Raw genomic sequence first — 12,705 nt, 5'->3', positions numbered from 1 at the left:
GATGATCACCTTAAGCTGCGTTTCATTGTTTTTTTTATGGCGGTTTGATCGCAGGGGAGGCACTAGAGTAATGTCTTCGGTTTGGCTATTTGTTTCAAGTGAATTAGTCCATAAATAAATCTCTTTGCAAAAATTCGTCATCTCTCCCATGTCTTATTCGACCAGTAGTTGTTCTGAAATGTTTATTGCTTGCCTACATTTGACTCCCTCTATGTTTAATATAACACCCACATACAAACCGCAATAAAAAAAATAAAGGGGGGTGGCCCGTGGGCTGTTCCTCGCTTTACCAACACGCTGCTTGCATAGTGTCTCAACCACTACCGGTTTCTCTAATATCACGGGTTCCGAGTCTCACCAGTCGGTAGTTAACATCAACAACCCGCTTTTTCATCAGAATCATCATGAGGCTTTCTACACTTCGCCATGCCTGCCGCAATTTACCGACCCCATCCGTACACCAACCTCGTACGGGAGTCCGGGTGTTCGGCTTGGCGAAGAGTTCCCTACCGCTAGGTCCATCCAGCAACAGCCAGTTGCTTCTCCGGGCTGCTAGTTCCGTAAGCGGCACTACCTCCGCGGAAAAAGCGCCCAAGTTAGGAAAGCAAACGGATGGACCGGGCTACGAAAACACTATCAGGTAAACAAAGCTTTTCAATATATTTCATATTTTTACCATTCGTAACATGAAAGAATGGCCATCTCACTTATTTCCTGAATGTAGCCAACTTGGTAGTTGAGCCAGCTAACGTTAGCATCTTATTCGATGAATACAGCGAACATCCACGCTACTTGCAATGTTGTATTTCATGTGGGATGTAGCCAGTTTCATTAAAGTTGCTGCAGTAGTTCGTCTTCATAACTTGAGCTTCCCTCGTGTGATCGGCATCTTTTAAGGAGCTGCTGACCAACTACTACCACCCAGCTGATGCAATTTTCCACTGTTCTTACTCCCATACTGGCATGTATGTTTCACACACGTGTAATTGCAACACAATTGTAACTGATACATGAAAACGTTTCCGGTAAAGACTACAAACAAATGTTCCACAATACATTTTTTACATGATGGTCGCCGAATGTAGTTCAGTGTACATTCCCCATGGCTGGCTTTGACTCAACCTCCAGTAGTAGGCTACTTGGCACAGCAACGTGACACAGATCACCAAGTCCCCACACACTCTATAAGGGAAAGTTTATGTAATTATTACTAATAACATGGTCACAAGTATCATTTCACAAAATATTTTCATATGTTGTTTTTCTTTTGTGGTTCAATCCCTTTTATTTGAATGATCAAGCTGTCACTGCCACCAATACAATCTAGATTTACACTTCCAAACATGATATCTGACTACAATCCAATCATAATGATAAAGCTTGACTACCAGTTGCTTGAAAAGTGTGTGATCGACATTGTCATGCCAAGGATTCTCTTTTGTTTTCGGCTGCTTCCTCCATAGCTTGCCCCTAGGACTACATGTGAATGAATATATGTGGTCTTTAGTGTGGATGACTGGGTTTTTCTGAATCCAGTTTCTCTTGCAGGGAGAATGTTCAAAGGACCAAAGAGGAGATGGTGGCTTTGCAGAGGGGCCACCCTGCACTCAAACCTACGCTGGCTATCATACAGGTAAACATGTCGTCTGTAGGTCATGGTGGCCTTAGATTGCTGCTGTGCTTGGCCGTTGTCAGTTGGGCTGGGTATTGATGGGTTATTCTAGGCTCCCCCGTGATTGTTTTATTGAACCTTTTGGTGTGTGTCTATGTTGCTCAAGGCTTTGTATTCTCGTCTCAAAGGCAGATGAGGATGACCGTTTACTGGAGCTCAACAAGAAGATGGCTGGAAAGGTACATTAAGTGATTCTGTTTCTCTTTAGCTTTAAAAAAGTAATTTTTACTATTAAGTCAAGTTACCTGTTGGTGTTTTCCCACTGTTCATTTCCCCGAATCCCTCATTTCATAGATTGGCCTGAACGTTACTCAGATCTGCTTGCCCAGAGAATGCACTGAAGATGAGGTGAGTCAAACCAGCCAATACCTACTACACAAATTCCCACCACAATCCAACAGCACTCACTGTGATTGGACATCACATCATTGGCTGTTGCCTTCTTCCCACCCTTCCCTGCAAGTCAAATTCTGCCTGACATTCACTTTACTGTGTGTGTGTCAGGTGAATGCATCTGCATATCTTGTTCTTCCATTGCCTGTCTAATAAGTCAAGCCACAGTCTCTCTCAATGATCAATAAGTATTGGACACAATGTCATGGATCTCCCCCGAGTACTAGATAATTGTTGTAGGAAATTGTTGAATCTCTTTCAACACCGTACGTTTATGAGGTTCCTTCCTTCTCAGCTGTGGACCTGGGAATGACCTTTTCCATAGTAGGGTGATGATCATGGTCCTGTGTGTATTAGGTGAATATGGATATCTTTGGAATGGGTCTAGTGGATGTCTGGATTTCCTTGAGCGTGTCTGAGGTGTCTGCTGCTCTACTTTCACTATGTCCTCGGTGCATGTGTTTTCTCTTTCTTCTCCTCTCTCCCTCCATGTTTCTTTACTTCCACTAACCCACTCTCTTTCCAGGGGCAGCTGAGGTCACTATCAGTTGCCTGAGTGGTTGACCTCTCACCTTCAGAGTGCACACTTCTAGACATCAAGGGCCACATTCTTGCTAGTTTACCTTTATGATTTAACTGAAGTAATTTCTCCCTCCAAATTCCACCCCATCCTTATCCCTCTCCCCAACACCCTCTTTCTTTATTTGTGTAGATTATAGAGGAGGTGTTGAAGCTGAATGAGGATCCCAGGGTGCATGGTGTGTACCTCCACCTCCCCCCTGCCTCCCTCACCAGCCGGGTCCTCAACACACTCAGACCAGAGAAGGACGTGGATGGGTAACTCATTCATTACAAACACAGCTCAGCGTACTTTCTATAACAACATGTTTGTACAATGTTTTAATTAGTGTAATTACAATATAACCACACAGGTATCAGAGCTTCACCATTAATTAATCTGTTGACGCCTGTCCCTTTCTGTCCTGGCTTTGTGTGCCTCTTGCCCTGTGGAGTTTCAATGCATTTTCTGCCATGCTGCCTTAAATTTGGTCCAAATCAGAATGTGCTGCAGGACATTAACAGCCCGTCAGAGAGACAGTACTGTGGGTTATTGTAGAGCAACTAAAACATGACCCAATGACAGAGAAACATTCCCTATTATAGGATGACAAGAGTTGCCTTACAACGACAGACAGAATTTTTAAGGTTAAACCACTGTTGGGCCATAGAGCATTGTTAGGGTCATAGCCTGCTGGATTATACAGTTACTACTACCACCATCACCCATGCTGTGCCATGGATTGTAATTGTACATAAATCACATTTGATCTATACTGTAGCCCTACCCAGTTATTGCTCATTCATAATGCACAATATGAGGACTATTCTAAAACCACCTGGCCAGTCTACTGCCAACGCTACACTAGCAATGTCTTATGTCTACTACTTGTGCCCTACTTTATGCGTGTGTGTCCTGTCTATACTGTAGTGTGTCAGACCTGAATGTGGGGAGGCTGGTGCGAGGAGATATGAACCAGGGCTTCATACCCCCCCTGGCCAACGCTGTCATGGAGCTGCTGGCCAGACATGGTGAGCAGAGAAAGTGTCACGCTGCTACTTAAACTAGACTGGAGTAATTCAGAGCATACCAGCAATGGAGACCACTATGTGTAACTTAAGTTAAGCAGCTAGAGTTCTTCATCACTGATAAGCCTAGCGAGTACATACTATATGTAATGCATATGTCAAATCATTTTTGTGTTCAAATTGTAGTGTATGGATTGGATTACTATCCAGTTGAAACAGCTTTGCTATTAGTTTATGGAAGATGATCCACATATGGATACAGTCCAATGAAAACGATGACACCAAACTATTACGCCGTAAGAAAAACACTGGACTACTGAAGACTCTCACTTTTATGGAACCCCGGGAGGGACTATTCTAGGAATATGAGATAAATGTATATTGTACTGTTGAGTAAAAATATACTGTATTTTTCTTATTCCATATTTTCCTGTTTCCGTAGACACCCCTATGGAGGGGAGGACCGTGTTGGTGGTGGGGGGTGAAGGACCCCTTGGGGTGGCCCTGCAATGCCTGATGCAGAGAAGAGGTATGGTGGTCCTCCACAGCCGGAGGAGCTCTGAGGTTCTACAGAAACAGGTATGTACACACAGATGCATGCGCGCACACACACACATTCACCTTCACATGGTACACGTACAAAATGTGTTTCAATAGGCATGTTGTGTTTTGACCACTTGGTGGCAGTGTAGCTCTAATTGAGGCAATACCCTGAAACATGTGAGGTGTGTTTGATTGCTGTCATGCCATGATTAGACTGACAGCTTTGAAGACCTGCAGAGATTAAAGTCAAATCTATCTGCATCTATTACCCTGTACTTGAACTACTGAAGGATGTCATTTGAATTAGTTTGCTCACTTCCTTAATTTTTGTCTCACTCTGTCCCCTCTTTCTTATGCGCTCCATCTTCTTTTCTCTTGCCCGGGTGATGCAGGCGAACGCTGTAGTCCTGTTGGCTGCGGGGCATATGGATGTCCCTCCCACATGGCTGAGACCTGGGACTGCAGTCATCCACTGTGGCTCCGCTCTTATGACAGGTAGGACTGACCTGTGTCAATCAGGGGGGCGAACATCGTCATCATAGGGACATTACAGAACTGCTTGGTCACAATATGCTTTTAATGAGTTAATTCACTGCTGGATAGATTCTGTAAAATACAGTGTATTCGGAAAGTATTCAGACCCCTTTACTTTTTCCACATTTGTTACGTTTCAGCCTAATTCAAAAAGAGATTTTAAGTATCTTATCAATCTGCATACAATACCTCATAATGACATAACAAAAACAGGTTGTTAGACCCCCCCCCCCAAATGTATATAAAAAAACTGATATCACATTTATGTATTTATTCAGACCTTTTACTCAGTATTTTGTTGAAGCACCTTTGGCAGTGATTACAGCCTCGAGTCTTCTTGGGTATGACCCTACAAGCTTGGCACACCTGTATTTGAGGAGTTTCTCCCCTTCTCATCTGTAGATCCTCTCAAGTTCTGTCAGGTTGGATGGGGGAGTGTCGCTGCACAGCTATTTTCAGGTCTCTTCAGAAATGTTATATCAGATTCAAGTTGGGGCTCTGGTTGGGCCACTCAAGGACATTCAGAGACTTGTCCTGAAGCCCCTCCTGCTTTGTCTTGGCTGTGTGCTTAGGGTCGTTGTCCTGTTGGAAGGTGAACCTTCGCCCCAGTCGGAGGTCCTGAGATCTCTGAAGCAGGTTTTCATCAAGGATCTCTGTACTTTGCTCCGTTCGTCTTTTCCTCGATCCTGACTTCTCCCAGTCCCTGCCGCTAAAAAACATCCCCACTGCATGATTATGCCACCACCATGCTTCACCATAGGGATGGTGCCAGGTTTCCTCCAGACATGATGCTTGGCATTCAGACAAAATAGTTCATTTTTCTTTTAATCAGACCAGAGAATCTTGTTTCTCATGGTCTGTGTCCTTTAAGGTGCCTTTTGGCTTACTCAAAGCCGGCTGTCGTGCCTTATACTGAGGAGTGGCTTCCGGCTGGCCACTCTACCATGAAGGCCTAATTTTTATTTGTATAACAACTTCAGACATTTCTAAAAACCTGTTTCGCTTTGTCATTATGGGGTCTTCTTGTGTGTAGATTGAGGAAAAATACATTTCATCAATTTTAGAATACGGCTGTAACGTACCAAAAAGGGAAGGGGTCTGAATACTTTCCGAATGTACTGTAGATAGAAATTCAGTATGCTGTTTTAACCTTATTATTAACTTGTTATAACATTCTATGTCTCAGAAGATCATGGAATGGAGATGTCTGGAGTGGGACCCCTAACAGCAGCCCTCCGGATGCAGAACGTGGTGCAAAGCAGCAGTCGTTGGGCCCAGGGACAACAGTACAGACCCTGGACACTCCGCAGCCTCAAGCTGCAGCCACTGTCACCTGTACCCAGGTAAGAACCAGGACGTACCCGTGTCACTGGGCAACCCAGGAACTAACCACATCCCTCTATACAAAACACAAAGCTCCCATTTGCACAACCTTTGAATGATGCTAAGAGAGGCAACATCTCTTCTTGCCTTGACAAACCTCAGCTCAAGTGTAGGAGATCTCACAAAAGTATTGTAAGCGATGTTTAGATAATATTGTATTATAAGGTCTGAGGTAACTTGTCCACCCATTCCTCCACAGTGACATAGAGATCTCCCGTGCCCAGACCCCTAAGCCTGTGGACCAGCTGGCTCAAGAGATAGGCCTGCTGCAGGAAGAGACTGAGGCCTATGGCAGAACCAAAGCTAAGGTCCGCCTCTCACTCCTGGATCGCCTCAGAGAACAGCCTGATGGGAAATATGTGTTGGTGGCTGGGTGAGTCTTACCGTCCGTCTGGGCAAGGAATTTATTCTAGTTTGAACTTCACCCCTTTGCACATTTGTATTTCTACTCCCCCCCCCCCCCCCACCCGATTCCATCTCTATTCTCACTACACTGCTCACAGAAATGTGCTCACTGTTAGTTTTACTACAAATGCCTGGGAACTAGGTTGTTTGGGTTTCCTCTTGTCAAATTCTACGAGAGAGAGAGTGAGCTGCCAGTAGGTTTTTTTTCTTTTAGATGGCGAAACAGAGAGGAAGATATAAATATATATATATATATTTTCCTTCTTGGAGATGGATAGGGGTCAGGAGACCGTGGAGCCTTGCCTCATACCTGTCAGGGCCCCTGGCGGTCAGGGCCGGCCCCTCTTTGAAGGGTGTGTGAACGTTGCTGCTCTGACAGATCAGGCCCCACTGCCTCCTTTCATGTGTCTGGCTGAGGAATGCACTGCTGCCACTCGCCCCAACCCCTGGCAGACCGGCAGCAACACACACACACATACACACACACACACACACACAGGTTCAAATGCGCTAAACACTCTTTTTTTCTCCAACCCAATGCCACAAGCCTACACACACACACACTCCCACACACTGTCACATAAACACATAGTGTATTCAGAAATATTCACACCCCTTGACTTTTTCCACATTTTTTTTGTTACAGCTGCAATTTTGTGTCACTGGCCTACACACAATACCCCTTTTAATGTCAGTGGAGATACATTTGGAGACATATTTACAAATGTATAAAAAATGAAAAGCTGAAATGTCTTGAGTCAATAAATGTTAAACTCGTTTGATATGGCAAGCCTAAATAAGTTTAGGTGTACAAGTGTGCTTAACAAGTCACATAGTAAGTTGCATGGACTGTGTGCAATAATGGTGTTTAACATGATTTTTGAATGACTTTTTATTTATTTTATTTTTTATTTCACCTTTATTTAACCAGGTGGGCCAGTTGAGAACACCTTTATTTAACCAGGTGGGCCAGTTGAGAACACCTTTATTTAACCAGGTGGGCCAGTTGAGAACACCTTTATTTAACCAGGTGGGCCAGTTGAGAACACCTTTATTTAACCAGGTGGGCCAGTTGAGAACACCTTTATTTAACCAGGTGGGCCAGTTGAGAACACCTTTATTTAACCAGGTGGGCCAGTTGAGAACACCTTTATTTAACCAGGTGGGCCAGTTGAGAACACCTTTATTTAACCAGGTGGGCCAGTTGAGAACACCTTTATTTAACCAGGTAGGCCAGTTGAGAACGAGTTCTCATTTACAACTGCGACCTGGCCAAGATAAACGCAAAGCAGTATGACACAAACAACAACACAGAATTACACATCGGATAAACAAGCATACAGTCAATAACACAATAGGGAAAAAAGAAAGTCTAGATACACTGTGCAAATGGCGTGAGGAGGTAAGGCAATAAACAGGCCATAGTAACAGAGTAATTACAGTTTAGCAAATTAACACTGGAGTGATAGATGAGCAGATGATGATGTGCAAGCAGAAATACTGGTGTGCAGAAGAGCATAAAAGTACAATAAAACAATATGGGGATGAGGTAGGTAGATTGGGTGGGCTATTTACAGATGGGTTATGTACAGCTGCAGCGATCAGCTAGCTGCTCGGATAGCTGATGTTTAAAGTTCGTGAGGGAAATATAAGTCTCCAGCCTCAGCGATTTTTGCAATTCGTTCCAGTCCCTGGCAGCAGAGAACTGGAAGGAAAGGCGGCCAAAGCAGGTGTTGGCTTTGGGGATGAGCAGTGAGATATACCTGCTGGAGCGCGTGCTACGGGTGGGTGTTATCGTGACCAGTGAGCTGATATAAGGCAGAGCTTTACCTACCTCATGACTACCGCATCTCTGTACCACACACATACAATTATCTATAAGGTGAGCAGTGAATTTCAAATGTGGATTCAACCAAATTCCAGGGAGGTTATCCAATGCCTCGCAAAGAAGGGCACCTATTGGTTGATGGGTAATTTTTTTCAAGCAGACATTCAATATCCCTTTGAGCATGGTGAAGTTATTAATTACACTTTGGATGGTATATCAATACACCCAGTCACTAGTAAGATACGGGCGTCGTTCCTAACTCAGTTGCTCAGGGATTTCACCATGAGGCCAATGGTGACTTTTAAACAGTTACATAGTTTAATTGCTGTGATAGAACATTGTAGTTACTCCACAATACTAAGCTAAATGACAGAGTGGAAAGGAAGCCTGTACAGAATACAAATATTCCGAAACGTGCATCCCTTTTGCAATAAGGTACTAAAGTAAAACTGCAAAAAATGACCTTTATGACCTTATTTTTTTCCGGGGCAAATACAACACATCACTGAGTACCACTCATGTTTTCGAGCAGGGTGGTGGCTGCATTATGTTATGGATATGCTTGTCATCGGCAAGAACTACATACATATATCTTTTTTTTTTAAATGGATAAAAATAAACAGAATAGAGCTAAATACAGGCTAAATACTAGAGGAAAACCTGGTTCAGTCTGCACCAGACACTGGGAGAGAAATTCACCTTTCAGCAGGACAATAACCTTAAACACAAGGCCAAATATACATGAGTTGCTTACAAAGATGACATTTGAATTTTCCTGAGTGGCCTAGTTTGAGTTTTGACTTAAATCGGTTTAAATCTACTGCAAATCTATCTAGTAAATTATCAATTTTACAGAACTTGAATAATAAACAAATAAATGTCCAAATATTGTACAATCCAGGTGTGCAAAACTCTTAGACTTACCCAGAAAGACTCACAGCTGTAATCGCTGCCAAAGTTTATTCTAACATGTATTGAGTAGGGTGTGAATGCTTATGTAAGATTTTTCTGTATTTCGCTTTCAATGAATTTGCAAACATTTCTGAAAACACATTTTCACTCTGTCAAAATGAAGGTGTGTGTGTGTACATGGGTGAGGAAAAAAGTCATTTTAATCCATTTTGAATTCAGGCTGTAACACAACAAATGTGGAATAAGTGAAGGGGTATGAATACTTTCTGAAGGCACTGTACACACTGATTCACTATCCGGCTCTTACTTCCCTCGGTCTCACACACACACTCTCGCTCTTCTTAAGGAGCCGTCTTTGTTCCCTGAGGGGCCTCACTCAATTGTTTTCACCGGATAGGGAGAGAGAAAGTGCCTCTACCTTTTTCTTCCCTCTTTTCCCACCTTTTACCACAAACTGAGCAACATTGGGTTAAAAGAAGAATTACATTTTAAGTCCATTTTTAATAGGTCTCACAGGTTTCTCACTTTTATATTTGATTTATTCATCTCTATAATGTCCAGCGAGATACCAATTGGTCACATAAATTAGTCCAATTGGACTAATGAATCTGGTTGCCTTGGATACAGGCTAAATGTGGTTAGGGCTGTGAGGTGCTGCTGATTAGATTATAGCACGAGTGGACCAGTAGCCTACACATTAGATGGTGTGAGACCAATGCACTCCCCCTGCTTTGAGTCCCTCATTCTAGAACTATACTCTATTAGTGTGTGTACGTTTCTCTTAATGTTATCTCTTTTCTCTCCAACACCAGTATCACTCCGACCCCCCTGGGGGAGGGTAAGAGCACGGTGGTCATTGGCCTGGTCCAGGCGCTCTCTGCCCACCTCAAGCTCAACTCCTTCGCCTGCCTCAGACAGCCCTCTCAGGGGCCCACCTTTGGAGTCAAAGGTCAGAGAGGGCAGATCTCTACTCGTATATCTATGTTAGAGAAAGCATATCTATGCTAATAAATGAATCTGTTCACATATCCATCTGCTTCTTATGAGGAGAATGGTATGGGAATGTTGTCTGTATGACGCTAATTGTTAACATATTTTTTTCAGATTGTAAGGGGATGGAGGTGGAGTAGTTTACTTAGTCCACAGCTCAGCAGTACTCCTGTCTCCCTCATGCCTGTTGTCTCGCTCTCACTGTGTGTTTTGTCTGTGTGTTCCCCTAGGGGGCGCCGCGGGAGGGGGATATGCCCAGGTCATCCCTATGGAGGAGGTAAGAGACACACACAGGCAGCTCTCAGCTGGACCCACGGCTTCAAAGGGGCTACACAAACACACCAATGTTTAAACTATACACACACACACACACACACACACACACACCCCAAGGCGTGCATAACATTCTCTGTGACTAAAGTGTGCGTGAAGAGACAAGGTGGAGGGTGAGAGCTGGAGGGAGGGATATGGGGAGGGAGGCGTCAGACTTCAAAGTCAGAGAGACGGACACTTCAGAGAAGGCTCTTCAGCCTCCTAGCCTCCCTGCCTTCAACACAAACACCAGCACCGTTGAACTCCCCCTCTTCTCTCTCTTTCTCTCCTCAATACTCCAGTGGCTGTTAAATGGATATTTAAACTACATGATGGAGTCTGTTGGCCTGTGATCTTTGTGTGTCGTGGTGTAGTCACAGAGGTGGGGGTCCAGTCAAGTATAGGGCAACATGAGTTCATAGTCACAGTATGAGACATGGCATATAGCCTGATTGAAATTGCATATAATCCTCCCTCTTGGTTTTCTATGGAACTCTACTCTGTTCAATGAAATTCAGTAAATTGAGTTTTCACTTCTGTAGTTATTTCACTTTTGAATATGATGACTTGCTCTCTTTTTGCTCACTCTTCTCTCTGTCTCTGTCCCATCTTCTTTATATCTTTGTCTCTGTCCCACCTTTATCTCTCTCTGTCTCTCTGTCCCATCTTCTTTATATATTTGTCTCTGTCCCACCTTTATCTCTCTCTGTGTCTCTCTGTCCCACCATCGTTCTCTCTCTCTCTCTTTGTCCCATCTTCTCTCTCTCAGTTCAACCTCCATTTGACAGGTGATATCCATGCAATCACTGCAGCCAATAACCTGGTGGCTGCTGCCATTGATGCCCGGATGCTGCACGAGGCCACCCAAAAAGACAAGGTGACAGTGATGTCATAATTCAGAGTGATTCTGACATCACAATGGAGAGTTATGCCATCAGAATGCAGAGTTGTCCTAAAAATGATATTAACATCACAATGTAAATAGTTTCAGTGTATTCCCAGTAGTATTAGATAGCCGCAACGTTCGAACTCCATTTTCTTGTCTGCTTGTTTAAGACAATTATAAAACTAAATTTAAGAAAAGCACATGTCTGAAGATTGCTTTTCAACATCGTCTGTTCCCGAGCGTTTTCACTACTTGAAAAAGCATAATATTGTAGGGACTCATGCCCTTTTTCTTGACGGTGCTAGCAGCCATGTGAGTGCTAGCTAGCTAGCTACCGACCGGAACATTATGCTAGCCATGACCAACAACACAAACAAACGTACTCTACAGATGCAAGTAGTGAGGAGTTAAACGGACTATACTAAACGAGTTAAATGTCTTTCCTATGGTATAACGATTTTCCACGCACAACTACCTGTAGCCTACCTGGACACCGGTTCCCCACAATCTCCCATGCCGAGTAGCCTGAAACCACAGGGCTCTTCTCGCAGGCTCTATTACTCTGTCGGAGCATTGCGACTCGTACGTCGAGACTTTTGCCCTGGTTACATGTACATTGAACAACACTCCAGCTTTTCGGCGTGTTTTGTTATTTCTATATAACTAAGTTGTCTCTTTCACACTGGGGTTTAATGGGAAAGCATGTTTGTTTTCCCCAATTTGTGGTGGAGGGGAATTCCTTATTAGGTGAACATCGTATAGGAGGCATATGTCAGTGTATAAAGAAGTTCTTCCATGCAAATCACTTCAAAGCATTGTTAGATGCCTAAATGTGACACTAGTGAGATCACAATGTTGTCTCAGGACCCATTTAACTTCCATATTGTGTATGAATTATGAAATCACCACTTGATATATTCTCTTCTACTGTTCCATCTCTCCAGGCTCTGTACAGCAGACTGGTCCCCTCAGTGAATGGAGTCAGGCGCTTCTCTCCCATACAGATTGCCAGGCTACGTGTAAGTCCACCCAAATTCACTGCCTAAAGTCCTATGTGTACTGGCTATTGTTCAGTTACCTCGCACAGTTATGTCCCTAAGACCTCCACTAGGTAGCCTCAGTGAGCTGATATACTGGTCGTCCAAAGTCCCTTCATAGTACCTCCCACTCTGCAGCACTATCCCCTCAACATCACCACTCATCTGTTTGGATTACAGTTAGAGTAATATAGGACTCTATGGTTTACCATAGATCTTTTAT

General features: G+C 43.7%; 1 protein-coding gene across 4 annotated transcripts in view; it reads left to right on the top strand.

Moving 5' to 3' along the window:
• Positions 1 to 225: 225 nt before the first annotated feature.
• mthfd1l (methylenetetrahydrofolate dehydrogenase (NADP+ dependent) 1 like) overlaps positions 226 to 12,705 on the top strand; it is an 84,430-nt gene continuing 71,950 nt past the window's right edge. Inside the window, exons 1-14 of one of the 4 annotated variants that reach the window (XM_021600758.3) lie at positions 226 to 640; positions 1,537 to 1,633; positions 1,801 to 1,851; positions 1,967 to 2,020; positions 2,778 to 2,902; positions 3,555 to 3,655; positions 4,095 to 4,231; positions 4,588 to 4,690; positions 5,916 to 6,072; positions 6,312 to 6,485; positions 10,070 to 10,206; positions 10,478 to 10,524; positions 11,329 to 11,436; positions 12,390 to 12,464. In XM_021600758.3, the coding sequence (XP_021456433.3) occupies positions 405 to 640; positions 1,537 to 1,633; positions 1,801 to 1,851; positions 1,967 to 2,020; positions 2,778 to 2,902; positions 3,555 to 3,655; positions 4,095 to 4,231; positions 4,588 to 4,690; positions 5,916 to 6,072; positions 6,312 to 6,485; positions 10,070 to 10,206; positions 10,478 to 10,524; positions 11,329 to 11,436; positions 12,390 to 12,464 (1,602 nt within the window). In that variant the 5' untranslated portion in view covers positions 226 to 404. The remainder of the gene's footprint in view (positions 641 to 1,536; positions 1,634 to 1,800; positions 1,852 to 1,966; positions 2,021 to 2,777; positions 2,903 to 3,554; positions 3,656 to 4,094; positions 4,232 to 4,587; positions 4,691 to 5,915; positions 6,073 to 6,311; positions 6,486 to 10,069; positions 10,207 to 10,477; positions 10,525 to 11,328; positions 11,437 to 12,389; positions 12,465 to 12,705) is intronic. The other 3 variants (XM_021600761.3, XM_021600760.3, XM_021600759.3) reach the window with 3 other exon arrangements.

Source organism: Oncorhynchus mykiss, chromosome 4 (genome assembly GCF_057628025.1).
Source record: "Oncorhynchus mykiss isolate SJ-2025 chromosome 4, ASM5762802v1, whole genome shotgun sequence".
In the NCBI taxonomy this organism is placed as follows: domain Eukaryota; kingdom Metazoa; phylum Chordata; class Actinopteri; order Salmoniformes; family Salmonidae; genus Oncorhynchus; species Oncorhynchus mykiss.
Note: the sequence above shows the minus strand (reverse complement) of the source record. Positions and strands in the feature narration are given on the sequence as shown.